Source organism: Pelodiscus sinensis, chromosome 8 (genome assembly GCF_052426305.1).
Source record: "Pelodiscus sinensis isolate ZL-2025 chromosome 8, ASM5242630v1, whole genome shotgun sequence".
Taxonomy (NCBI): domain Eukaryota; kingdom Metazoa; phylum Chordata; order Testudines; family Trionychidae; genus Pelodiscus; species Pelodiscus sinensis.
In genome coordinates, this window is record NC_143059.1 from 28,585,633 (window position 1) to 28,610,618 (window position 24,986).

Genomic DNA, 24,986 nt, shown 5'->3' on the forward strand with positions numbered 1-24,986 from the left:
TGTCCCACACATTGCTAACTAAATCTGGAGTAAGATATCCTTAAATAAATAGGACTCGTAGGAGATCTGTGCTCTGGCACTTAGTGTTTTGCAAACAAGCAGCCATGAGCCTTTCACCCTCTAATTGTCTGCATGTGGTTGAGTCTCTGACAAGTAGTCTGACAGACACGCCATTGTATGCTCTGCCAATACTTGCCGCATTTCGTTTGAATCAGATCTTGCCCTGACAGTCAAAAACTGACTACTGGAAGAAGACAGGGGAAGGGCTTACTTACCTCACCCATTCACTTTACACGGAATTCCTTTTTATTTTGGAGAATCTCTGCTAGAAAATTTTCTTTGTGGGTAAAATTAACGGACTGGAGCCATAGCTTGGAGTTGGTGTTGATGCTGTAGACTTGGTGAGCTGTGAGGGTTTGCACATTGCACTACACATCACTTAGTATTAAACACCTCATTTTATGGCTGTGCATGTGACTATGCGAGGAATTTTCATAAAGAGAGCTTAGACGCTGGAAAATGCTCCAGAAGGCCAGTGTGGGAGCTAGGAACGCCCATTTAATTACTTTAGAAACTTCAGACAAAGTACTCAGAGTCCAAACTGGACCATCTCCAACACTGTCCTGGCTCTGTACAAAATGAAGTTGTGATTGGAGACTTCCTCTGGCTCCCCAGTAGCCTGCTTTCTTAAAACACACCAGAGTCTTGGGTGACCATATTGAGAACTGCAGTGATATTACATAGAGAACAGGTTGGAGAAAATAACAGACCCTGAGGCCCTACTGAGCAATTTTAGGAAGACATGTTGCACTGCTCTCAAATTTCTTTAAACTGCTCTGTCTCCATTTTATTCTTCTCAGGGACAGCCTGGAACGAGAGGTTTTCCTGGATTTCCGGTAAGTGGAACTGTTAATCTATGAGGTACAAGTGTATAATATTGCTAGCTTATGTCACTAAAGCTAAGTGCCTTTTAGCATTTCCATCCCAAACCATGGACCCAATATAATATAATTGGATTTTTTTTCCTGTTTCATTACTATTTTCTTTTCTTTTTAATGATGCCATGAAAACAAAGATAAAGTGGTAAAGGAAATTAAAATTTTAAAAAACCCTAAGTTAAAATATTATGGTTCAAGCCAGGTCCATGCTGTAAAAAAACACCCCAAAACAAGCAAAATAAAGAAAATAAACCCCAGGTAAGTGAAATTCCAGCCTTAATGAACTCCAATATGAGCCCCTGAGATTCAGCCGACCCTGTGCAGCATGGCTCAGCTATAGGCCTTGTTAGACTGGAAGCCCAGGCAATAGGAGGGTAGACAGCAAAAGCATGGCTGGAATTTCTTTTGCAGTGCTGTAAATTACAGATATAGCTGAGGTGAAAACCAGATTTGGAAGATGGAGAAATTCCCATTTTAGCCCATTTGCTGGCAAGTTGGTCCTATAGCACAATCCCCACCATCTATTCTGTTCCAAAACTCAGTATTTGTTGTGCCGTTTCTGTTATTCTCATAACTGAACTACCTTTATCATAACTTTTAAACACAATGAGTAGCACCTTAGGCTATGTCTACATGGCAGCATTATTTCAGAATAACTGATGTCATTCCAAAATAACAAAGAGCATGTCTACACAGCAAGCCATTATTTCAAAATAATGGCGAGCTGGAGGACTTCTTATTCTGACTCCTGTAACCCTCATTTCATGAGGAGTAAGGAAAGTCGAAGGAATGGTGTTCTTCCTTTGACTTCCTGCTGTGTAGACAGCGCCAAAAGCTGAATTAAGCTACTTCAATTTCAGATACACAATTGACATAGCTGAAGTTGCGTCGCTTAACTTGACTTTTGCCCTGCTGTGTAGACGTGCCCTTAGAGACCAATAGAAATACACATATAGTATCATGAGCTTTCGTAGTCAAAACCCACTTCTTCAGATGAGATGACACCTTCCACCAGCCTGCTCAATTCAGCTGAGGGCTTGGTACTTTTCCTTCAAGGATTTGCTGAGTATAAACACAGTTCTGTGGGCAAATACATTGGACAGGGCAGGGGGAACTTGAGGAATCTGCAGTCTCCATGCTCAGTCAGTCCTGAATACTCTGCCCTGTCTCTCTGAAAGATGATCCATGACTTCATACTGCCTTCACTTTAGGAAGGATGAGCATGTCTCTCCACATGATGGCCAAGTGTAAGGAGAGCAAATAAAACCCAAATCAAGTTAAAAAACATGAAACCTGGACCCAGACTCTCTGGGATGTTTTAGTGGGTGACTCACATCTTTCCATTTGATCCTTTCCTTTCCTCTCCTCTCCACGAATTCTCAGTAATCCTGCCAGTGTCGTGAGGTCTCCTCATGTTTCGTACACAGCCACCCCTCCCGCCCCCACACACACACACATACACTTGAGCCCTTGCATTACAGCCAGCATCCTTCCAGCCAACGAGAACTGAAAGGTCCATTCAGAGCCCATTATGATAGATCCTTAATTCCAGAGGCCACTAGTGACAGAGGCAAGAAATTCCTCCATGGAACTGAATGATGGACACATTGGCTCTGCAGCCAGTGAGAGACCTGATAAGAAATCTCTCACATAGCAGCGCTCTACTGGGTCAGTCAATTTGCTTTCTTTCTCCTGTGTTCTGCATCTCCCATCTAACAAAGTTTCTTGTTTATAGTCCCAGCCACATCATTCTGTGTGATCTATCTGCTTCTTATTCAGTCTCCTCCCAGTTTTATGGGACAACTGGATAAACCACCAATGAACTAGTTTCCCATCAGCTCTCCCTTTTTTCTTTCAGGGCCCAATTGGTTTGGACGGGAAACCAGTAAGTAAAACTTTTCCTTCATGGCTTCTCTCTCCCTGTTCCTTGATCTAAAACTTCCCCTGTCCTTTAAGCCCAGCTGCTAATAGGTTAATTTGGATAGAATTATTTTGCAAAGTGTGTGCATGCCCTTAGGCATATGAAAAGTTGTGGGCAGGAGAAGACCATCACCAAATTCATCTGGGTACGCTTCAGAGCATCAGTAAATCATAGAAGGTGCCCTTCCGCTACTGATGTTGATCAATTACCTTATTGGTTCACCTATGAACTAGCACTTATCCCTGAAGCCACCCTTTAAACCTGAGCAACTGACTTCCCACCTCCAGCAGTGACAGTTAAGAGACAAATGGAATGAGTTTCCTAAGCTTCAGATATCTCACTGCAGCAGACTGCCCTTAATTGAACAGTATAGTTTATTCCTCCCCCACATGGCGACAGGTCAGCCAGCACAGCAAATATTCTGAAGGCCCTGGGGGTGCTCAAACCCCTTTTGTGGTGAGCTTTGTTGTAAACAGACAAATATAAATAATGCCCTGCCCCTTTAAAGGGCACACACAGATACTATAGAGTTTCTGCCAGCCAGAGTAAAGAAACAAGGCATGAGTTGTTTCAGGCAAATCCAAAAGAAAAATCTAAATTATAGCTCACTGCAACCAAGTTACAGAAAGGAAGAGAAGTCAAATTTCTCCACCCAGAGCTCCTCTTAGCACAAGACCTCATACTAAGGATCCTATATTTCACTGCCAGAAACATCCCTCAGCAGCTCATAGAACTCTAGTCGGGGGATTAATCAGTCAGAGCACTGCTACCCTTCACACCCCTGCACTGAGGACAGACAGCTGTGCTCTTTCCTCTAGTCAGAGGGAGAGCAGTAACCCCTTCCCACCAAGCTTGAGGGAAAGGTCTAAATACCTCACCACATGTCTATGTCAGTCACCAGCAAAACTTTATTTTCTGTGCTTTACACCTGAATAACCAGGAAGGAGGATCCACTTGCTGTGAGGCTACTGGATACATCCTTATGTCTTCATAGGTACTAAGAACAGGCAAAATGAAAGGATCAGCCATAGCAAGGGGATGTGTGAATGAAGGGCTTAGACCTGATTCTATAGTGACAACACACACTCTTTTTTCCTTTTCAGGGCCATCCAGGACAGAAGGGGGAGATGGTAAAAACTACATGTGTATCTCCAGGGAGCAGTGGGTTGGTTTGAGGCTGTGTTGGTTCTCAGGGGCATTAGCTGAAGTTTGACTCAAACGAAATGAGCTACTCTGTGCATACTAACCACTCAAATTCCTACTAACATTCTAACTTCCTAGCTAATATAGTAAAACCATGATAGCAGAAGCTAGGAGGCTTATCTATAAGTTTTATGACAATGAGTAGCTCTCTAACAAGTCACTATAGCATCTCAGTAGTTATGCATAGGGATGTCATTTTAATTCTTACGCTCTATGTTCAGTTACTAATTATATTCTTTAAAAATACTTGGGGAAATGAAATGTTTCATGGTTGGACTCCTCTCAGAAGTGAATGTTTATGGAAAGTTTTTCATAATCACCCATTTAGCTGATTTGGAGTTTTCTGAAGAACAAAAACCATATTTGTCACCAGTTGGGATGATTTTTCAGAGGCCTTATTTTATTCTTGAATTCTTGGTAAATCCAAAATGACTTAATTGTAATGCTACCATCTTGGCATGTGCTTTATGGAGTCCTAAATGAGGTCTTATGCCTTTGAGTTATCTGAAGAATTTTGGTTGTGAAATCACAATGATAAAGACTTATAAAGCTAATGTACAGAGCATGTGTAGCTGAGGGTACATCTAGACTGCAGAGTTTTTCCAAGGAACACATCTGCTCTTCTGAATTTTTTTTCCAGAACAGCAGACACATTTTTTCGGCATCTCTGTAAACCTCGTTTTATGAGGAAGAAGGGATGTCCTGAAAAAGGGTTTTTTCCTGACATTTGGTCCAGTGTAGATGGGCCAAATGTTGGAAAAGCCTCTTCTGAAAAAAGAAGTGGAAAAAGATACATAAATTGTGATTCACAATTTGCGTATCTTTTTCTGGAAGAACTTTGTAGACTAGACACAGCCTGAGCTAGTTTCCTTCATTTCATCAGAATTTTAACTTTTGAATTTTTTTGGCCAGCTCTAATTTTCAGAGTTTTCACATGGGTCAGAGTGTTCATTATTCACAAGGTTATTCAAATGAGTAATTTAGAAAGCCAGCAATTAGTAATTTCCCTACAGCCAGCATCCTTGCCAGGCAGGTATTTGGACATACTTTGGGTGACTTCGCTTTGACTGTTTGACTGTTTTTGCTCTTACGAAAAATCCATTTGAATATAAGTTGGTTCAGAGCTGGGGCTCTACCAGCTCTGGATTTTTAGCTCCAGGTGTTCCTGCTTCAGTCCCCAGACAGCAGTCATATAGCTACATAATTTTTCACTTTCCTGTAGGTATCTCCCCCTCAGTAAAGCTATAGAACTTGTGCATCTTTGTTTCTGTAGTGTAAGAAACACTAGAAAGGCAACTGAGATCTACCATAGGAATTTTTTGGCTAAAGACTTTTTAAAGGCCACATTTTCACCAAAGTACATGCCATGTGCTATTTAATATTCCTGTCATTGAATATACAAGCATAAATGTAACTCACAACACTGTATTTTTTAAAGGGTGTTGCTGGTCCCAAGGGACAACCGGTAAGTGCTGTACTTCATACACTCTCTTGTAAATCTACCTTCTTTTGGCACTTTCCCCCTAATATGCACAGTTCTCTTTAATTCATTTTTAATTGTTTTTCTTTCTTAGGGACCTCCAGGACAAAAAGGAGAGAAGGTAATTTGGATGGGAGTTGGGTTTATAATGACATTTAAAGGGCAGGGAAATGAATGAGTGCTTCCTTTTAGTACTCCATATTCTTCAGCTATGGCTTTCAGAGCAAATTAGGTCAGTTGACAAAAACTGACAATATTTTTCTAGTTGTGGGTTCATCCTGTGGACATCTGAAAATTAAGCTGTGCTCATCAACTCCTGTCATGACCTATGCTAAAGATTATGGACTGAAAACTCATCTGGAAATGTTGTTATTAATATCGCCTGCTCTTCTATAGCTAGAGAGTCCACAGTATAAACATTTCTTCACTAAATTATGCTGCTATGACTCAGAATATAGATAGGAAGCCAATGTGACCCTAACGTTAATAACAGAAAACTGTGATTCCAAAACTTAGAAGCCAGAAGCATGTCTCCTAAATCCATATGTACAGTCTAAATAAGAGGTCTGATTTTCAAAATCACCGAGTGAGGCTGGTTCAAATTTTTGAAAATCACCATTTATTTAGGTGCCTAAATATGAAGTTAGGACCCTGGTTTTTTGGGGGTTTTTTTGTTTGTTTTTTTTTAATAATTTCCAAACTGTGAAGACCCAGCAGTTACACTGAAAATTGGATGGGCTAAATGTTGAAAACCCCTATAAAATGGTAGTTTGGGCACATTTCAAAATGGGGGAGGGTGGAGAGAGAGAAAAAAAACCTTCTGTTGTGAGATTGTTCTGAAAGAAACTCTCTCTTGCTTTCTGTGCATCTCTGACTAAAAGAAAAATGACATTGGGGAGGAAAGGGATATCAGATAATTTGCAGGATGCTCAGTGGGCCTAAATGGGCATAGCTGATCCACTGAGGTTAGCGTGGCCATGTCAGTATTTACCTGCTGCAGCTCTGACCCTATATGCCTATTTTAGTTCACTACATTCACAATTTAAACTATTTTCTTTTTACTCTCCTCCTTTCACAGGGCCAGTGTGGTGATTACCCACACAGGGTAAGCAGTATTTGTTATTAACTGCAGCATGACTTCCTGCACATTAATCCTAATCTGTTTGGGTGGCTTTTATATGGGAATGTAAGAGCTTTCGTTAGTGAGGTCCTTGCGTGTGTCCCATAAGAGCTCTTTTTCTGACCGACATGTTTTCTTGGAAGGTATTATATAGAATTTTTCAGCTGGGATTTACAACTTTATTTCATTTCCTTTAAATTAGGACAGACCTCTAGATATACACCCTTATCGTCCCCTCACAAAGAACTGCCCAGCATCATGCTGTCAGGAAGTGGGGCTTGCCTCAAAGGGAAAAGGCTATAGGCTACACCCCAAAATTTTGTGGATCCCTGGGGATCTGTAGGAATACAGAGACATTTAGAGGCTTTGTGCCTCCATACCATCTCTGTACCCTTCTTAGTTCCCTCGCTGGCTGTATGACTAGGAATTCTGGAGGCCCTTGGGGGAAAGAACAATGAAGCTATGGCCTCTGTTATCTTTTTCACCCAATTTGTTTAAGGCCAGGTCCAGGGACAATGTGCGTCTCCCATCCTGATTCTGCATTGTCCTGGCCACTTCTCCCTTCCCAGTCCCTGTGCTCTCTATCTTCTCTTCCAGCATGTGGAACGCCTTTCTCTAAAGCCCAAAGGAAGGGAGGGAACTGCAGAGTTGGCTGAGCTAAAGCTGGGCAAAACTTGCATGGGTGGCCCCCTCCACATACAGATCCAAAGGGCACAATCTAGCCCATACAGGGTTGCAGAAAAATAGGCTTCATGAGCAAACCAGTAAAAGATGGTGGGTAATACCGGCAATGTGCCTTGAAAGCCTATGTATTTATAGTTAGAACACTTAAACTCCATGTATTCACTGAGGGACGGGAAGTTTTTTGAGGGAGGAGGGGTAAAAATTCTTCACCCAGCAAATAATGCCTATGGTCTACATTTACAGTATCCAGTTCTGTCACAGTTCCCAATGAATTCCCTGTAATCTTGTAGATGCCACCTGGCTTTTTGCACACCACTGTCTGGAAGAGGGAAGGGACACTTTTATTTATTTGAATAATAATTTCATTAAGCCCAGGAAATAGCCCCACTTGTTTCCCCATCCTGCCCTGTCCGGCATGTACCCCTGTCAAGAGAGAAGGGAGTATATCATGGTGTTTAGAGGATTATAGGGATAGAATTTAACCAGGCATAAACAAAACTAAAAACAACTGTGGCTCTGAAAAGCCATTGGAAATGCACTGGAAGGACATCATATGAGAGGATTGAAACTTGTAACCACTGTACACAGGGAGACAGGCTTAAAAGCTTTCTATTTATTTTTTGAAAAGTCTCTGGACAATTAAATCGGGCTCTGGCCTCAGGCCCAGAGAGAAGTAGGGATGAGGTGGTCCAAGACTCTGGTATGAAGGCTGCATGTACATAGCAGACCTGTCAGTGGCATCTGGATGCTGGGGGGAGAAGGATGGTCGTGTGTTCCGGCCCCGATACAATAATAGAAGGTCAGCTGTGTTTATTTAGATAAGCTGTCTCACTAGATTGTTATGTTAGAAAAAAAAAAAAGCTAACAACAGCGTTCACTTAAGCAGTGTCCTGGGTTCCATTACAGCCCTTGGCTCCAGACTGCCCACATCGTTCAAGGTGAAAAGCAGGGGCTGGGACCCAACAAAATTAGGAAATGCAGAAATTGATTACCTCACTTAATACCTGTCTGAGGTCACAAGTTGTCTCAGTTTATAGTTATTGCTGGATGTTGGTCCACATTTCAGTACTACCACCACCCAATCAATAGCTGGCAGACTTCATTTCAAAAAGGTTCAGGCCTGTAACACAGGAGGTGCTGCAGGTTAGGGTTATGGTGTACAGTGTGAATCTCTGCCTTGCTTGGCTCTAACTAAGTCTAGAAGAGCACCATATCCAGTCTTTAAGAAAGCGGTGTGGAGGTATTTAAGCTGCAGTCAGAGCTTCCAATGTGACAACTTCCCAAAGCCCAGTTTCCTGTGCTGAATATATCTGTGAGCCAGAAAGATCTAGGGGAAAGGGAATAGTAAATATGCACTAGCCTATGCACGGATATCCTTCTTTTCCTCATTATAAGAAAAAAAAGGAGGGAACATTAAGAAAAGTCCCTTTTTAAATAGTGTTGTGCACTTTTTTAGTTAACTTACAATTTGTCTTTCTTGGGAGACCTGGTTCATACAAGCAGCAGTGATTATCCTCAGATGCCATGGGTAAGACAATGAATTTCAAATATGATAAAAACAGGGAAAGATTTTTTTTAAGAGAGGAAATTTAAGGTCAGGGATCCTTCTTTGCTTTGGCCCTCTTAAAAGCATCAGTCTATTGTGTAACCCATGAGCAAACAGGACATATGTTCCAATGGGTAAAGAGATCACACTAGCAGGTTATATGGTTTACTGCTTAAGGACAGACTGGGTTGTCAGAGCATGGTACAAAATCACAATGGCAAGTGGAGGGTTGGAAATGGAAGCTGGTCTGAGAAGAGTCAAGCTGGTAAAGTTCTTTCTTCTCCTGATGATGTGGAATATCTAACTGATCGAGTTCTGTGTCACTGTATCTTCACTATCCCCTAGGAATACCTAAGTACAACACTTGCAGCCCTGCGCTCTAATCAGATTCTTACACTGAAGGTTTGTGGGTAATGGTTTAACAAGACCCAGTTCTGATGCAAAAGGAACCAGGATGTAAATCCAATATTGCATGCTGCATGTTGCAAAGAACTTGCCATTGGAACATTGGGAATGCAATTCTGGGGACAGGAGAAGGAGGCTTGAAATGCATTTTTCACACACTTTTCATATTCTTACTCTCTGTGTACTTGAATTCACAGCCAGGTCCCTGCCCACACATACTCAGTTTTGAAGAAGAGAAACTAAATAAGCTGCTGATGTTCAATGCCATTTTTCTCCCCACCCATTTTGAATAGCCCCTCCCACTCCCTTCCTACATGCCAGTACATTGCAGCCATACTCCCTCCAGAGAGTCAGATTACACAAATTACTGCATGGTTCCTCCCACAGATCCCCTCTTGGTGGCTCCCAGATCATTCACCTGAGTTACCACAAGTAGAAGCTAAATGCACTCTTTGCCCAAGCAGAAGATAACAGTTTTCCCAGCTCCCAGAATGCCCCACTGAACCACCAGGCTGGCCTCTTATATTACTTTGCTTTCTAATCTTCTCTTGCTAATTTCCAATAGGAAATAACCATTCATCAAACCAAGCTGAAGATAATTCTAGAATATCTCTGTATTTTCCAGTCTCAGAGGGAAATACAAATATCTCTGTATTTTTCAGTCTCAGAGTTACAGACTATGTTAGTCTGTAACTAAAAAAACATTAAAAACTACAGGACCATTCATTGGGGGAGGGCGGGTGTTTCTGTATTTTCCAGCCATTTAGATATTGCATTGGCCATATTCCGTACAACGTACGCATGGCACTAAACACCCTAATTAATACCATGAGAGTTCTGGTCAAAATCCTCCTGCCCTACCCCAGGCCTTCCTTTCTCTATTCCTCACCCCACTCTTCACAAAAGTTTGCTTTTTGGCAGAGGAGAACCTGTTCCTGTCAAAGGTGGCCTGGTTGAGTTTCAAATGCCATTTTGCATTTCTTGATAGCTTATGAGTTCCTGTGTTAGATTAGAGAACAGGATAACCTTAAAAATTATGTGAAATCTTAAGGCAGTCAACACAGACAGCCACTTAGAGATTGACTGGACTTCAGAGCCTTGACAACATGGCTGCTTCCTCCCTCCCAGATGCCACGTATACTGATAGCATGGGTGCTGCAAGTCTTCAAATGCTCTGTTGACCATATAGCGTGACCTAAAAAGATGAAATGATCATGTTTATTTCTTCTGAGGTTCAGTGCAGACTGCACCCTAATGTGGTCTGTGAATCTGCTTTTAATTGTGGCGCTTTGCGTCAGAGTTTCTCTCCACTGGTTTACCTCAAATATGCATTTACTGTTTATATAAGGGCTGTAAGGCTGCAATATTGTGATGACATTTCATTTTGCAACAAGACTGGGTCTGAGCTTTCAGTAAAACACAAACACCCGTGTTTGGGGGAGCAGAACGTGCTGCTTAAATGCACATCATCACTGTCATGGGAGACCTGCAGGCAACACCTCTCAGCCTCAGCTACACCACTAACACAAGGTAAACCCACGGAGAGGAGTGCTGAGTGTGCACACGGAGGACCCTTTTCTCCCTTCACTCACACTGCTGTAAATCAACAGTGCCTTCAGTGGAGTTAGGAAAACTGAGTTAGTGTGAAACTGAGGTAAACAGGAAAGTTAATTAGGCCTAATACGAATATTCCTAGAGTTTGAATTGGTGCTGTCAACACCAGTGTTCTGTGGTTTTGAGCAGCCTCTTGAGTGCACAGGAACATGTTGGGAAGTGGAAATTAGATCCAGCAGAAAGATGAACAGAAGACTCTGAGCTTTAGTATGTGGTTTTGATTTGTGAGGGTCAGCTTTGTGATGTTGAGAGGATTGCTGTCCAAAATGGGTCACAAGCCATGGTTACTTTTAAACCAGAAAACGCTAAGCACACACTCAGCATATTGTGAGGCAGAAGTTTATCTTCTGGGCTAGGTCTACACTGCAAAGAAAAGTTGGAAAAAGATACGCAAATTGCAAACTGCAATTTGCGTTTCTTTTTCCACTTTTTTTCCAAAAGAGACTTTTCTGAAATTTGGCCGGTATATACGGGGCCAAATTTCAGAAAATCCTCCTATTTTGGCACATCCCTTATTCCTCAACAATGAGGAATATAGGGATGGTGAAAGAATGCATCTGCTTTTTTGGAAACTGTTCCAAAAAAGCAGACGCGTTCCTTGGACACAGCATTGCTTTTCCGGGATGCCTCCGGTATCCCAGAAAAGTTCTGCAGTGTAGACATAGCCCTGGTGATCAGCAGACATCTAAGTTCTTTCTGGAATTGGGTCATGGTGATAGTGAGCATCTCAGCAAAGCAAAAAAAATTAAGAGTCTTGAACAAGTGAGGCAGCCCCTGGTAGAACTCTGCTTACCTTTGCAATCTGGTCCAGTTCTCTCACTGCTGTCCCTGGCAGGAAATGGGAGGTTAATGAATATATGATGAACTTTGCTTCTGCTTGGGAGGAACTTCTTCACTGTTGTGCACTGACCCTTCCAACTAGTTAAATGGTGGAATCCCACAATACCTTGAAAGAGCAGATCTAACAAAGAGGAAAAATGGCAGAATCATTAGGAAGTTTAAAGAGACATGGGGAACAATCTTGGAGTAAGAGAAAAAAGGGGATAACTGTAAGCTGTATCCTCTTTGTAATTTGTAGAGAACTGATAGCAGAATAATTTACTCACAAGATGACTGCCAGAGAAAAAAATATTTCTTTAATGAGGGGCACAGAAATAGGGAGCTGCCATTGTCAGAGAGCTCAGGTGACAAAAGGAGCTTTAAAACCAGAGAGCAAACTTCTATCTTAATAACTGAGAGAAACAACTGAGAGAACAGCAGTGTCCCCAGGAAACTCTGGGAATTGGGCAGAAGAATATTTATTTTTGTTTCAATAAAGATGATCTGAAGAGCGCAGTATAAGCTGGCATAAATCCCTTGGTAAGTTTTCTTTCTGGGGACAGGCTGAAAGCAAGAAAGAACTGATAGATTGGGTGGCTGTGAAAAACCAAGGGGGAGCAAAATTTGTACCCCTTGCCAGAAAAACCTGTGCCTCCATTCTTTCCTGTGGTTAGAGTACAATACAGCAGAGCTCAGAGGTTTGCCAGGCAGTACCCGTTGACAAGTATCCCGCCATGTGCCATTCCTAACTATTTCTCAGCTGTGGTTTATTCTCATTACCGTCTTTCTTTTTCCCTATCTTTTCATTTTCTTTATTGGCTGCTCTCTGACTCTTGATGCCCTACTGACTCCTTTGCCTTGTGACCTTTGCCCTGTGACCTTTGGGTTCGGTCTTCTTCTTCAGCTGTTGCCTCTCCTCAATTCAGTGCGGCTGGCTCCACCCCCGGTCATAAAGAGACGCACTTTCCAGGTAGACACTTTTTTTTCTCCTTGCCTGCTTTAAGCCAACTCTGAATTGTAAGATTAATCTGCTTCTTTCCTTCATTTGAGAAGGGGTTTCAAAAACACTCTGGTGGAACCAGGGGTCTCTCTTTAGAGTGGAGCATATATTTTGTGAGAAAATCTGTCTAAACAGAAACAGAGCAAATCCGGATATTTTAAATTAAAAAAATGGAATATGAAACATAATTCCTGAAGGATAATGTGGTTTAAAAAAAGGCATGGATAAGCCTGACATCTACCTTAAACCAGATCTACACTGGCAGAGAAAATTGATATGAATTGCATATAGCTGGAGTCAACATACCTTGCATTGATTTTCTGGGGCAGCCCCATAGCGGGAGGTCAACAAGAGAAACTCTCCTGTTGACTTCCCTTAACAGTGACAGCAAGAAATACCGTGGTTTACATGGGCACCCTCAGCTTTCGATTTAGTGGGTCTCTTTATTAGACCCTCTAAATCAAACCCGGAAGATCGATCACCAGAGCATCGATCCTCCAGTCAGTGGAGACATGGCCTTAAGAAGCAAGTTTCTGCATGCACAACAACATCAGTAACTGATCAGAGGGTTTTTTTTAATTTTAGTAAGTACTGTAAAATTGGTGCTAGATGCCATGCTTACTAGGCAAATCCTTGTCTTAAAATATATTTATCTACCTCACATTACCAGCTGATTTTTGTCATTCCCTTGTTTAGTCACTTCAAACAGTTTTCATTGTGTATGAGATGTAGAAAGCAGGATCACTCAAGAGATGTGTAATCCCTATAGAGCTTTTCACCTGTAGGCTACTGATCCATGCCCAGGACAGTTTACTGCTTACCTAAAGTTATCTTTACCCAGGTGAAATGAACTGATGATCCCAGTCCATTTTTTACTGGACAGGTGTTTACATCATACAAACCACTAAAGCTGGCATTGGCTGCCCCCTAGTTGGTAGTCTCAAGAGAGAAAAAAAGGACTGCACAGATAGAAAGATTTTTAAAGCCAACATTTATTTCCAGGGCCAGGTAGGGAAGCTTGCACTGCTACTCTCCATTCTATACCTGTTCTGTGAGCATCATTCTCCAGGACTGTAAATCTCATAAGCATTTAAAAAAATCATGTGAATTTGAAGTACAGTAAAACTCCATTAGTCCGGCATCCAATGCTCCGGGACTCCTGATGGTCCGGCACCATCAGGAACCCGGAAGTGCTGGGGCAGCCGGACAGGCTTCCCCCATTCAGCTGCTGCTGAAACTGACCAGCAGCTGAATTGGGGAAGCCGGGAGCAGAGCAGCTAGGGTGCTGCCAGGTTGGTCTCGTAGCGCTGTCCCTCGGGGCTATGGGACCAACCCGGCAGCACCCCAGCTGCTTTGCCCCAGGCATCGGGATTCAGCCGGCAGCACTCCAGCTGCTCTGCCCCAGGCGTCCCCAAGAGCAGCTGGGGTGCTTCCAGGTTGGTCCCGCAGCCCCGAGGGGCAGTGCTACGGGACCAACCGGGCAGTACCCTAGCTGCTCTGTCCCAGGTGTCCCCAAGATTAGCTGGAGTGCTGCTGGGTTGGTGCTGTAGCGCTGCCCCTCGGCGCTGCGGGACCAACCCGGCAGCACCCCAGCTGCTCTATTGTAGGCTTCCCCGATTCAGCTGCTGCTGAAACTGACCAGCAGCGGCTGAATCAGGGACGCCTGGGGCACAGCCAGACTATCATAAGGGGGGCTATGAGGGGTCTGGGGTGGCATCCCCTCCCACCCCACTCCAGACCCCTCATAGCCCCCCCTTCTGATAGTCCGGCATATCTGATAATCTGGAACCCCCTGGGTCCTAAAGGTGCCGGATTATCGGAAGTTTACTGTATATGATTCATTTAGCAAGTGTGACATTCACTCCTCAAGCAGCAGAAAATATAAGCCCACCCTGACAAATCCTGCTTCCCCACAGCAGAACAGTAAGTCCTATGAACCCTTGGAGCCAAATGTTTGGAATGCTAGAAAGAGCTGAAGCTGTAAAACAAATCTGACCGTTAGTAGTTGAAAATAAAAATGCTACTGCTTTACACTATGCCAACAAGAGTGCTATAACAGAGAACTTGTTGGAGGGAACAGTGAGTTAGCCATGAGCTTTGTTAGAGGGAGAATAGAACATTTAATCCACAAGAAATATCTAGGCAACTAATTGGTGTTTAACAAAACTGAAAAATAGCACCAATTAATGGCTAAAAATATTAAATGACATCTGATAAGTATGATATCTGATCTCCAACTTACCCCATCTACCGAGTTACATTCCAGTTAAATCCTATAATTATGTAGTAACTAAGCTTTATATGTCTAGGAGTCTAGCTATATGAAGCTCATGCTTACACAAAGTATACTCAGTCCACTGCAAAAAAGCAAGGACACCACAGTGACAGCGTATGGTTTTTGCAGGTCTTCTACCAAAAAAGGTTGCCTGGGTCTTGCTGAACGCTTGCCAACTGCCAGTGTGAATTTCCATCATGGCAACTGGGTTTAATGTATATACACACATTAGCACCATCAGTGCTCCTGTCATTCCAAGAAGTGGATAGTCACATCCAACAGAGTGCCCATTCCAGTTATTGATAGTCCGAGTAGTGGGAGACAGAGCAGGCAAATGGGATTCTACTTTGCTTTAGTAAAACATAGGGTTAGCAATGGAAAGAACCAACGAGAGCTTAAGCACAAAGAGGTGAACTTTATCAACTTACTATGCAACTAATAGTTTATTTTCATATTCATAAGGTTTTAAAATGTGTTTTTCTAGTTATGCCAAATCCAAAGGCTTTATAATGCAGCAGTTTAATGTATTCCCTGTCTGCCTGGCATAACTTCAGCTCCTTTTGGGATCAACAGTGAAATTAAATGAAGTCTCTTCCTTGTTTGTTTGTTTTTTATAGAATCATAGAACACTAGAACTGGAAGGGACCTCGAGAGGTCATCAAGTCCAGTCCCCTGCCCTCATGGCAGGACCAAACACCATTTAGATCATACTGATAGGTGACTGTCTAACCTGCTCTTAAATGTCTCCAGTGATGGAGATTCCACCACCTTTCTAGGCAATTTATTATAGAATCATAGATTTGTGTTTCTCACTGTTTGGATCGGTGAGTAGGCTGTGGCCAGAAAATGAGTGTCAGGGCTAGTAGTGTAAATCAGGAATGAGAGGCATTAGCAAGGAGGTCTTGGGGAAATTTGTAGTTGCCTGACTCTATCAAGGCTATTTACCTTGCGTTCTTATTTAAACCATTCACCCAAAAATGTAAAAGCTAAAATATATGTAAAGGTAGATGGCTGATAGTTCTTGAATGATATTGGCTATATAGAACACACACTCAGCTCAAGGAGTCTAATGTGTCTATATGGAAGGACCCCTGGATGTGCTAGAAACAGCATACAGAAAGCAGGGACAATAAAGCTCTTTTTTTCCTATGCTGTAGTGGGCAGGATGAACAACTAGCTATTTTGATTGGATTGGGAAGGGTTTTCCAGAGAGGAGGTTGGGTCACTTATGGGTTTGTCTCGCAGGTGGAAAAGTCTGCCTTTACATTTAGCTGGTCACAAAATTGCTGAACATTTCAGCTCATTCTTTCTATTTATCATTGTAAATTACATGGGATATTTTTTTCCAAATCAAAGGAACCACCACTCCCTTTAAAAGTGCTCTTAGGCAAGTCTCAATCTGTGCTGAGTCCCATCACGGCATTGCCCCACTGAGTCAAGGTGTGAAGTCTCTGCCTCTCTGGGGGTATGTCTACACTACCCCCCAGTTCGAACTAGGGGGGGTAATATAGTCATACGGAGTTGCAAATGAAGCCCGGGATTTGAATTTCCTGGGCTTCATTTGCATAAAGCCGGCCGGCGCCATTTTTAAATGCCGGCTAGTTTGGACTGCGTGCCGCGCGGCTACACGTGGCATGGACTAGCTAGTTCGGATTAGGCTTCCTAATCCGAACTAGCTGTACGCCTCATGGAACTACTGTATGCCTCAGGGTCTAGCAGCAAGTTCCCTCCCTTGCCAATCCTGCCTTACAGACATCAGTGCTAAGCAACCCTAATCCAACTCCCCTCCCACAAAATAGCCAGTCCTCCCACACTCTCTAATGCCAAACACCTTTCTCCTTCCCAACTATAAAACACTCTAGAACCCTGCAGAGAAGCAAGTGGCCCAGTCACAAACCTTTGCATAGTCCAGTAACAAACATAGGTCACATCTCCACTTGCTATGTGAGCTCGATCTTCTGGTGTTTAATTTAGCTGGTCTAGTAAGGACCCGCTAAATCGAATGGTGAGGGTGCTCACAGTCGTTGCTGATGCTCCTTGATTTGTGAGGAATAGGGAGGAAGCCAACAGGACCTTTTGTTCCCATCTACCTCCTGCTGTGAAGACAGTGACAAGCTCTGCTTACAATATTTTGTAGCTGAAGTTGCATACCGTAAGCCAGCCTTCTGGGTCTAGTATAGACCTGGCCATAGCAAACTAAGCCTCTTCCTCCTAATGCCAACAGTTCCTACAGCTTCCAGTGATGTGTCCCCAATCCAGCAACCTCCCAGCTGCAAACTAGAGCTAAGTGGAAAACAGAATTTCCAGTCCACAGGAAACTTTGACGTTTTGAATTTTGTCTGTTCCACATAGGAATAAAACCCCACAATTGTGAAATTTCTTGTGGCACAAAAAAGCTGTACAGTTTTGATTAGGAACCACTGAAATGTTTTGTTTTGATAATGGAGAAGGTAAAAATGTTCCATTTCAATTTTCTCATTTTGATTCATATAATTTCAACTTTTGTTTTATATACAATATTATAGATTATATATAAATAATAATATACTGCACCATATTTAATATAAAATAAACATGAACATTATCAAAATGAAGTTGAAACTTTTTTTGACATTATTAAAGCAAAATGAAATTCAGAACAATTTGTTTCACCTTTTTCCCTTAAAAATTATGGTGGAAAAAATTATGTTAATTCTGAGTAAATTATGGAAAATTGCAGTGGAATACTGTTTTGTTGAAATTTTTTTTGACCTTGTCTGCTGCTAATGTGACAGGTGCCCTCCAATGGCAGTGCCACCAGCTACCAAACTCTCCTTCCTTTAGGTTAAATTCCTATCCATTACTGTGTTAGTGTCTCCATTATTATAAAACTGCCCAACTGCCCTCCTCTGCTAGAGTTGTCAACTCTCTGAGTTTTGCCAGGAGTCTCCCAGAATTTGGCTCCTGAAACCAAACTAAGAAATCAGCTGCTAAAAGTTCAATAGCACAGGAGTGTTAAGGCAGGCTCCCTGCCTGTGCTGATCCTCTGCTGCTCTCAGAAATGGCCAGAAAGTCCTTGCTTGTGGCTTCCGGTGGGGACAGGGAGCCTCTGTGTGCTGCCTTCACCTGCAGATACCACCCACACAACTCCCATTAGCTAGAAATTGTGGTCATTGGGAGCTGTGAAGGTGGTGCCTGCAGGCAGGAGCAGCATATGGAGTCCCCTGCCCCCCACGCCACATTGCACCACTGACTGAACACTGCCTGAGGTAAACACTGCCCAGCTGGAATTTGCACCCCTCATACCCTCCAGGACCCTACTCCCACCCCAGCCCTGAGCTCTTTCCTGGTTCCTACAGTCTGAACCTCCTTCCACATCCCAGCTCTCTGTTCCAACCCTGACCCTCACACATATCCAAACTCCCTTGCAGAGCCTTACCTCTCACCCCCTCCTGCATCCCTGCCCCAGCTCTGAACCCCCTCCCATACCCAACTTCCTCCCAGAGCCCGCACCCCAAGGCCCCTGCCCTAGGCTCAGCACAGAGCTCCCTCCCATACTGAAAACCCATCAGGTCCTGCCCAGAACCTGCTCCCCTTTCTACACCCCAACCCCTTGCTCCATCCTTGTGTAATTGAGTGAGGATTGGGGACAGTGAGCAATGGAGGGAGGGGCTATAGAGAGAGCAGGGGCAAGGCCTCAGAGAAGGGGCAGGCCAGGAATGGGACCAGGTGTTTGGGTTTGTCTCGTTAGATAGTGGCCATCCTTTCCTCTGCTGGTCAGTGTTGTTCCTTACTAGTTCTAGGGGAAGTCATTGTGCAAATTCAGTAAATAGTTGTGGCCATTCCTTGGGCACCCTGGACAAACCTGTTTTTATTTAATGCTTGTTCTAATCTTAGAAACCTAAGAGTTCTGAAGGCAGAAAGAGACACCACATAAATGACTTACAAGAATACATACCTATAGCATAGATGTAGTGTTGGCACTTCATGCATGGGATATGCATTCCATGCCTTTTACACACGTGGATACATGACTTCCTGTGAGTGGAACTTCAATGCATCCAACAACATCATCTGCACTGGACAACTTCAGCAGAGACAATGCTCTTTTTGCCCATGATGTAGTCTGAATCCGAAGCTCATACAATTTTGAATAAATGACTACATTTTATTTTAGGCCTTCCAAGGAGATCTCAAAGAGGAGTTTTTTTAACTTAAATCCTGCCACTGGTATTAGAGCTTTGTGAGACTGTATCTAAGGCAAGGGAGTGATAAAAAGAGAAAGCAGAGTGCTAAACAGCTTAACTTGAGTGTCAAGGTGCCCTAGGGATTTATTGTATTAGCCATTTATAGATCAGCAGTCTTAAAGGGGATCCTTTAAAATCATTACCCTCCTCACCATCTGCCAGCTATGATTCTTGATTCTCCACCCTATAACAACAGAGGCAAAAGGCATGTATGAATGCTTTAGATTGTTGGGGAATCCAAGGGTATGTCTAGACTACATGGCTCTGTCGATGAAGCCTCGTAGATTAGGTTTCTAGACATAGGAAAATGAAGCGACGATTTAAATAATTGCTGCTTCATTTGCATAAAAATGGCTGCCACGCTGAATTATGCCTCGTAGAATGAGGTTTACCGGGGCGGTCAACAAGGGCTTTCCTTGTCGATCACGGAGCATCCAGACTATCACACTGTGCCGCCAAACAGCTGCAGAGCGCAGCAGCCATTTTGATGTAAATGAAGGGGCGATTATTTAAATCACTGCTTCATTTTCCTATGTCTTGTAAACTAATCTACATGGCTCCATCGACGGAGCCATGTAGTTTAGACATACCCCAAGAGACTGGCTGTTGAGGGGGCGTATGATGGGCCAGCTACAAAAGGCTTAGTTCAGCTAAGCACCCAAACATTTCTTTTTGTGCACCTTATCCAAATCAACTGGATTTTAAGTTTCACGGGAATAGGCTTCCTCATGAGAATCCTAAATCTTCCTGTTTCTATCCGGCTTCAAATTATCATGAGAATAGTGTTTTTGTTGGTATCTCAGCATTTCTGCTTATGATTCCCGCTGCAGTTAGAAAAAGCAGACTCGTGCCAAAATTAAGGGTTAAGAGTTAAAGTGAGGAAAAAATTAGACTGAGGACTTGTGGTTCTGCCAGCAAGTGACAGAGGGACCCTGGCTTGATTTCTCTGCCTGTAAAATGGGAACGAGAGTAGTGCCTGATTTCAGGAGGCACGGTAAGGTTTCAGTAACCGCTGACTGTGCAGTGCTCACAGCTTCTCACGTGAAAAATTAATCACACTTTTTTAAGTGTAGAAAAACAGTTTACTTTGCATTTGGGTTGCTCCTGGGACTATTTTAGTATCTGATCCAGTTTTCACATCTCCTTTAAGTAAGCTCTGACAATGAGCTTTAAAATGTACTTGCAAACTACAAAGAAATGGCTTCCCCCCAGAAAGACCACCAGACCAGGACCTTTGCCTGAGTTTTGGAAACCTTTGCTGCCACTAACTGTAACTTGCTTGGCTTGTCTCTTTTTCATTTGCTCTGGCTGAGCTGCCATACATCACACACCCTGGATGCTGGGCTGTGATTTCTCACTGCCTGATGGTAACCCTTATTTTAATGAACCTCAGGGTGAACAAGGACAGGCGGGGATCCAAGGGCCACCAGGGCCACCTGGTCCACCAGGGCCAACTGGACCATCTGGACCAGCAGGAAATCCAGGACAACCTGGCCCAATTGGGCCACCTGTAAGTTTAACAGAAATCAAACACCCAGCATTTATCCTTCCTGTCCCCTGACGCCATGCAATTTCCTTTGCTTTTTATAGTCTCCTCTGAGCCTAGTGTACTGATCACACGCAATTTCCCAGGGCATGGAGGGAGGAAAGCTGGTACATGGCTGAAGGAAAGAGTTCCCAAGCAGGGAGGGAGGAGTTATTCTCCCAAGCTATGCTATCTGTACACATGTGTGAGAGGGTGACACCAGTGCCATTTCCTTCTCTCCAACAGATGCCATGGGGAGGAAGTAACACTTTGGCTGTAATTAGCCTGCTCTCAGCAGAAATGGGACTAAAAAAAGCCCCTGAAATCTCTTTGATGTTCTGCTCTAGTTCTATTCCCAAGCCGAGATCAAGCAGCCGAGGAAGGTGAAAATACTGTCACTGATGTTCCTTTCCCTCTCACAACAGGGCACAGCAGGGGAGCCTGGAAAGGCAGGCAAGGATGGAAAGGTAGGTACGGTTGAGTTGCCTCGCTCCTCTTGCTTGTGCATGCAGCCTCCGTTGCATGAATGCAGTCAGCTCCCTACTGCCTGGGGATGTGGAGATGCCTGCAGGGCTGAACCAAGCATTCAGCAAAGTAGGCAGCTGCACTTAATGTCTCCATGGCTGTTTCATTCACCCAGGGTCACTTCAGCTGGCTGTGCTCTCTGAGTGCATCTGAACTCCTGGCACAGGGACAGAGTAGAGGAATCTTGGCATATTCTCCATGGTAAATGTGATCAGAAGCACTTCACATGCTGGGGCACCTGGCATTGGCCACTGCCAAAAGACAGGATGTTGGGCTAAATGGCCTTTTGGTCTAACCCAGTGTGGCCAGTCTTATGTTTTAATGTACATTGAAGTCTTCTGTGACTGTCCAGAAAACAATGTATACAGCCTGGCTAGTGACAGTGTGAGCTTTCCCCAAACTGACCCACTAACTAATAAGCCGCAAACCTCACCTGGACTCTCGTGGGGGTCAGTGTTCCCTGTAAGATGTACATTTGTGTGGCCACGCAGGAGACATTCAAATACCGCCCATCTGATTAGCAGAGCACCCACACCTAGGTTTTTTGTTTCTACTGGGATACACATTCACTCATGCCTCAGTGCACATTGAAATGTATTCTGAGCATGAATGGAAAAAAATCTGCATTTGGATGGAAAAGATTAGAGGGAACATTACTGGAGGTGACAGGTGATTTAATCTGCACAGGCTTACAGTCCCTGGCGCCTCTGCCTAAGAAAGGACCAGTTACAAGGTTTTACAACTGCAGACATCTATCCACTAGGAACCAAGTGAAACCACCAAGTCATTTCATATTGGCCACAAACAGCTATCCATTAGGCATGGTCTTTGGTCTTTGCCAAGCTAAAATGGATTGGAACCAGGCCTGCTGATGGTTGGAGAGGGGGGGAAGGGAGCAATTGCCCCAAGGCCTGATGATTCAAAAGGGCCACCAGAGCACCTCTGCAGCACACTCTAGGTGCTGTGAGGATTTTCTGCGGGGTGGGGTGATCCAGGCAGCTTTGAGGACTGGCTTCCACAACCCTCTAGGCAACCTTCCTGGCTTCCCCAACCTTCTGCCCAAGGCTTTGCCCCTTCCTGGAGCATGGAGCTGGGCCCCACCCAGTGGCCCACTGAGGCTGTCGGACCCGCTGATTGAAACTAATAAACTAAATAAAAATCACCAGGACAAGAACAGCAGATTTAGAGCTTGCGTATGCTGATGTTTATCTCTTGGTTAGTTGCTGTTTGCATGTATCTGAATGAAGGAAGCCTCTATACTCAACAAAGATGTACAGGCTACCATCTGCTATTTCCCTAGTAGCACACAAAACACACACTCAATTCCCATGTCTAACAACAAGGAGCATGGCATGCCGGGTATGCCAGACACCTGGTTATTAGGGAAATAATGATACTTTCATCCTCGTATTTTTATATCAGCTGTTTCAAATCAAGGAAGGAGAACTCTCCATGTGAATGTTATCTGCAGACAGGAGACTCAAAACTTTCACCCTGAAGTAGCCATTTGACTTCTCATAAGCAGGCAAACATCCTAATGCTACGTCTACACTGGCAGCTTCTTGTGCAAGAACTCTTTTGCGGAAGAGTTCTTCTGCAAGAACTCTTCCAGAAGAGAGCATCTACACTGACATGTGCTTTTGTGCAAGAGATGTGCTTTTGTGCAAGAGCACCTATGCCAGTGTAGATGCTCTCTTGCGCAAGAAAGCTCTGATGGCCATTTTAACCATAGGGCTTTTCTTGCACAAGAAATTCATGTTGCCTGTCTACGCTGGCCTCTTCTGGAAGAGCTCTTGCACAAGAGGGCTCATTCCTCGTGGGGAGAGGAATATCTCTTCCAGAAGAAGCCCTGTTTTACAATGCTATACTGTAAATTTACTTCTGGAAGAACACTCGTGGGCTACGTCTAGACTGGCCACATAAGACGGAATAGGCATGCAAAGCAGGCAAGTCAGAATAGGGAAATCCGCGGGGGATTTAAATATCCCCCTCAGGATTTAAATAAACATGGCCACCGCTTTTTTTCCGGCTTGGGGAAAAGCCGGAAAAGAGCGTCTAGACTGGCGCGATCCTCCGGAATAAAGTAGGAATAAGAGATCCTCCAGAAAAGGGCTTTATTCCGGAGGATCGCGCCAGTCTAGACGCTCTTTTCCGGCTTTTCCCCACGCTGGAAAAAAAGCGGCGGCCATGTTTATTTAAATCCCGCGGGGGATATTTAAATCCCCCGTGGATTTCCCTATTCTGACTTGCCTGCTTTGCATGCCTATTCCGTCTTATGTGGCCAGTCTAGACGTAGCCGTGCAGTGTAGACAGCCGGCAAGTTTTTGCAGAAGAGCACCTGTTCTTCTGCAAGAAGCTGCCAGTGTAGACGTAGCCCCTGAAAATGCAGGTTGTAGAACGTATTTGGGATATCTGTTCCATCTTTCTTATTGGAACTGTTTACATCACAAAGGCATCTGCAACATGAATATTTTAGATATTCATATTTATATGGTATATGTAAATCCAAAAATGTGCAGATTGCATGGCTATTTCTAATTTAGCATAACTGCTGACATCCTTCCTTTCTGAAAGTCTTATTAACATATTCCTATGACTAAGAAAGTCAAAGAAAACCATGTTCAGTAAAAGTCGGGCTTTCTGCCCTTGAAGAGTACTTTCAGATGTGTACGTGCCACACAGGTAGCTTTCCTTTTTAAAGAAGAAAAGTTCACCTCTGTTTGAAATCTGATAGTAGCACATTCTTCCATGAGAAAAGGATCTTTCTGTTATTCCACAGTGTATTTTAAAACACAGGTAGTTCATAAAAACCCTATCCATTCCTTAACTCCTTTGAGATCACCTGGTTGGGTAAGGAAGTGACTCCCCATTTCCTGAATTCTACCAGTTTCCAGTTTTGATGGTGTTGTTTCTCCATTGTGTACACAGACAGTGACTGTCTTTAGACAGTCTAAAAAAAATAAACCAGATCTTATTTTGGAACCATAACAAGTTGGGCAAAGTAGCTTGGTTTTCAAATTTACTGAGATGAAACTTAGTGGCTGAATTGGGGAAGTGTAGAATTTATCTACTCCCCAATGAGAATAATTTTTGCACTGATATTCTAGAGTGATGAACTCTTTAAAAATGAAGTAAGCCGTGACTGATGTCCCAGTATGAAAAAAAAATTACTCCCACACAATTTTCCCTCTTATCTTTTCCATCCATAATATTTTAATGTGCACCAAGGCGCATGCAAATGTGCACCATCATAAGAAACAGAAAACCTAGCTGTGAGTACTCTGTTAATCAGCTGGGCGGCATTTGAATTTCTCCTGAGAGGCCACACAAGCACACACCTTAATGGGAACACTGCTCTCACCCTAGTTCTCTAGATATTTTAAGATTTCCCTACCTGAAAATGTGTTATTTTAACTACAGGGTTTACCTGGACCCCCTGGACCAAAGGTGAGCATTTTTTTATCATCTATAAGTAAAAATGAGGATAAGAAATGTAATCCCCTTAGCATGGATGTAAGCGAACCTGGGCATGATCCTTGTCTGGGTGCAGTGGGTTGGGAGTGGGAAGAAGGCTGCTTCATGATGTTTCTGGAAAAGTCCATGACCAGGCTGAACCATCTCACTAAGGCTATGTCTAGACAGCGGGGCTATTTCAAGATATTGGAAGCATCCTGAAATAGCAATTCTGTGTCTTTAAACGTGCCC

The 24,986-nt window shown here is 43.5% G+C and overlaps 1 protein-coding gene across 1 annotated transcript in view; it reads left to right on the forward strand.

The window, feature by feature from the left end:
• COL13A1 (collagen type XIII alpha 1 chain) overlaps positions 1-24,986 on the forward strand; it is a 118,750-nt gene that overhangs the window by 20,101 nt on the left and 73,663 nt on the right. Inside the window, exons 5-14 of the mRNA XM_075934944.2 lie at positions 861-896; positions 2,797-2,823; positions 3,963-3,989; positions 5,501-5,527; positions 5,637-5,663; positions 6,621-6,647; positions 12,635-12,700; positions 20,625-20,741; positions 21,182-21,223; positions 24,702-24,728. Of these exons, the coding sequence (XP_075791059.1) occupies positions 861-896; positions 2,797-2,823; positions 3,963-3,989; positions 5,501-5,527; positions 5,637-5,663; positions 6,621-6,647; positions 12,635-12,700; positions 20,625-20,741; positions 21,182-21,223; positions 24,702-24,728 (423 nt within the window). The remainder of the gene's footprint in view (positions 1-860; positions 897-2,796; positions 2,824-3,962; positions 3,990-5,500; positions 5,528-5,636; positions 5,664-6,620; positions 6,648-12,634; positions 12,701-20,624; positions 20,742-21,181; positions 21,224-24,701; positions 24,729-24,986) is intronic.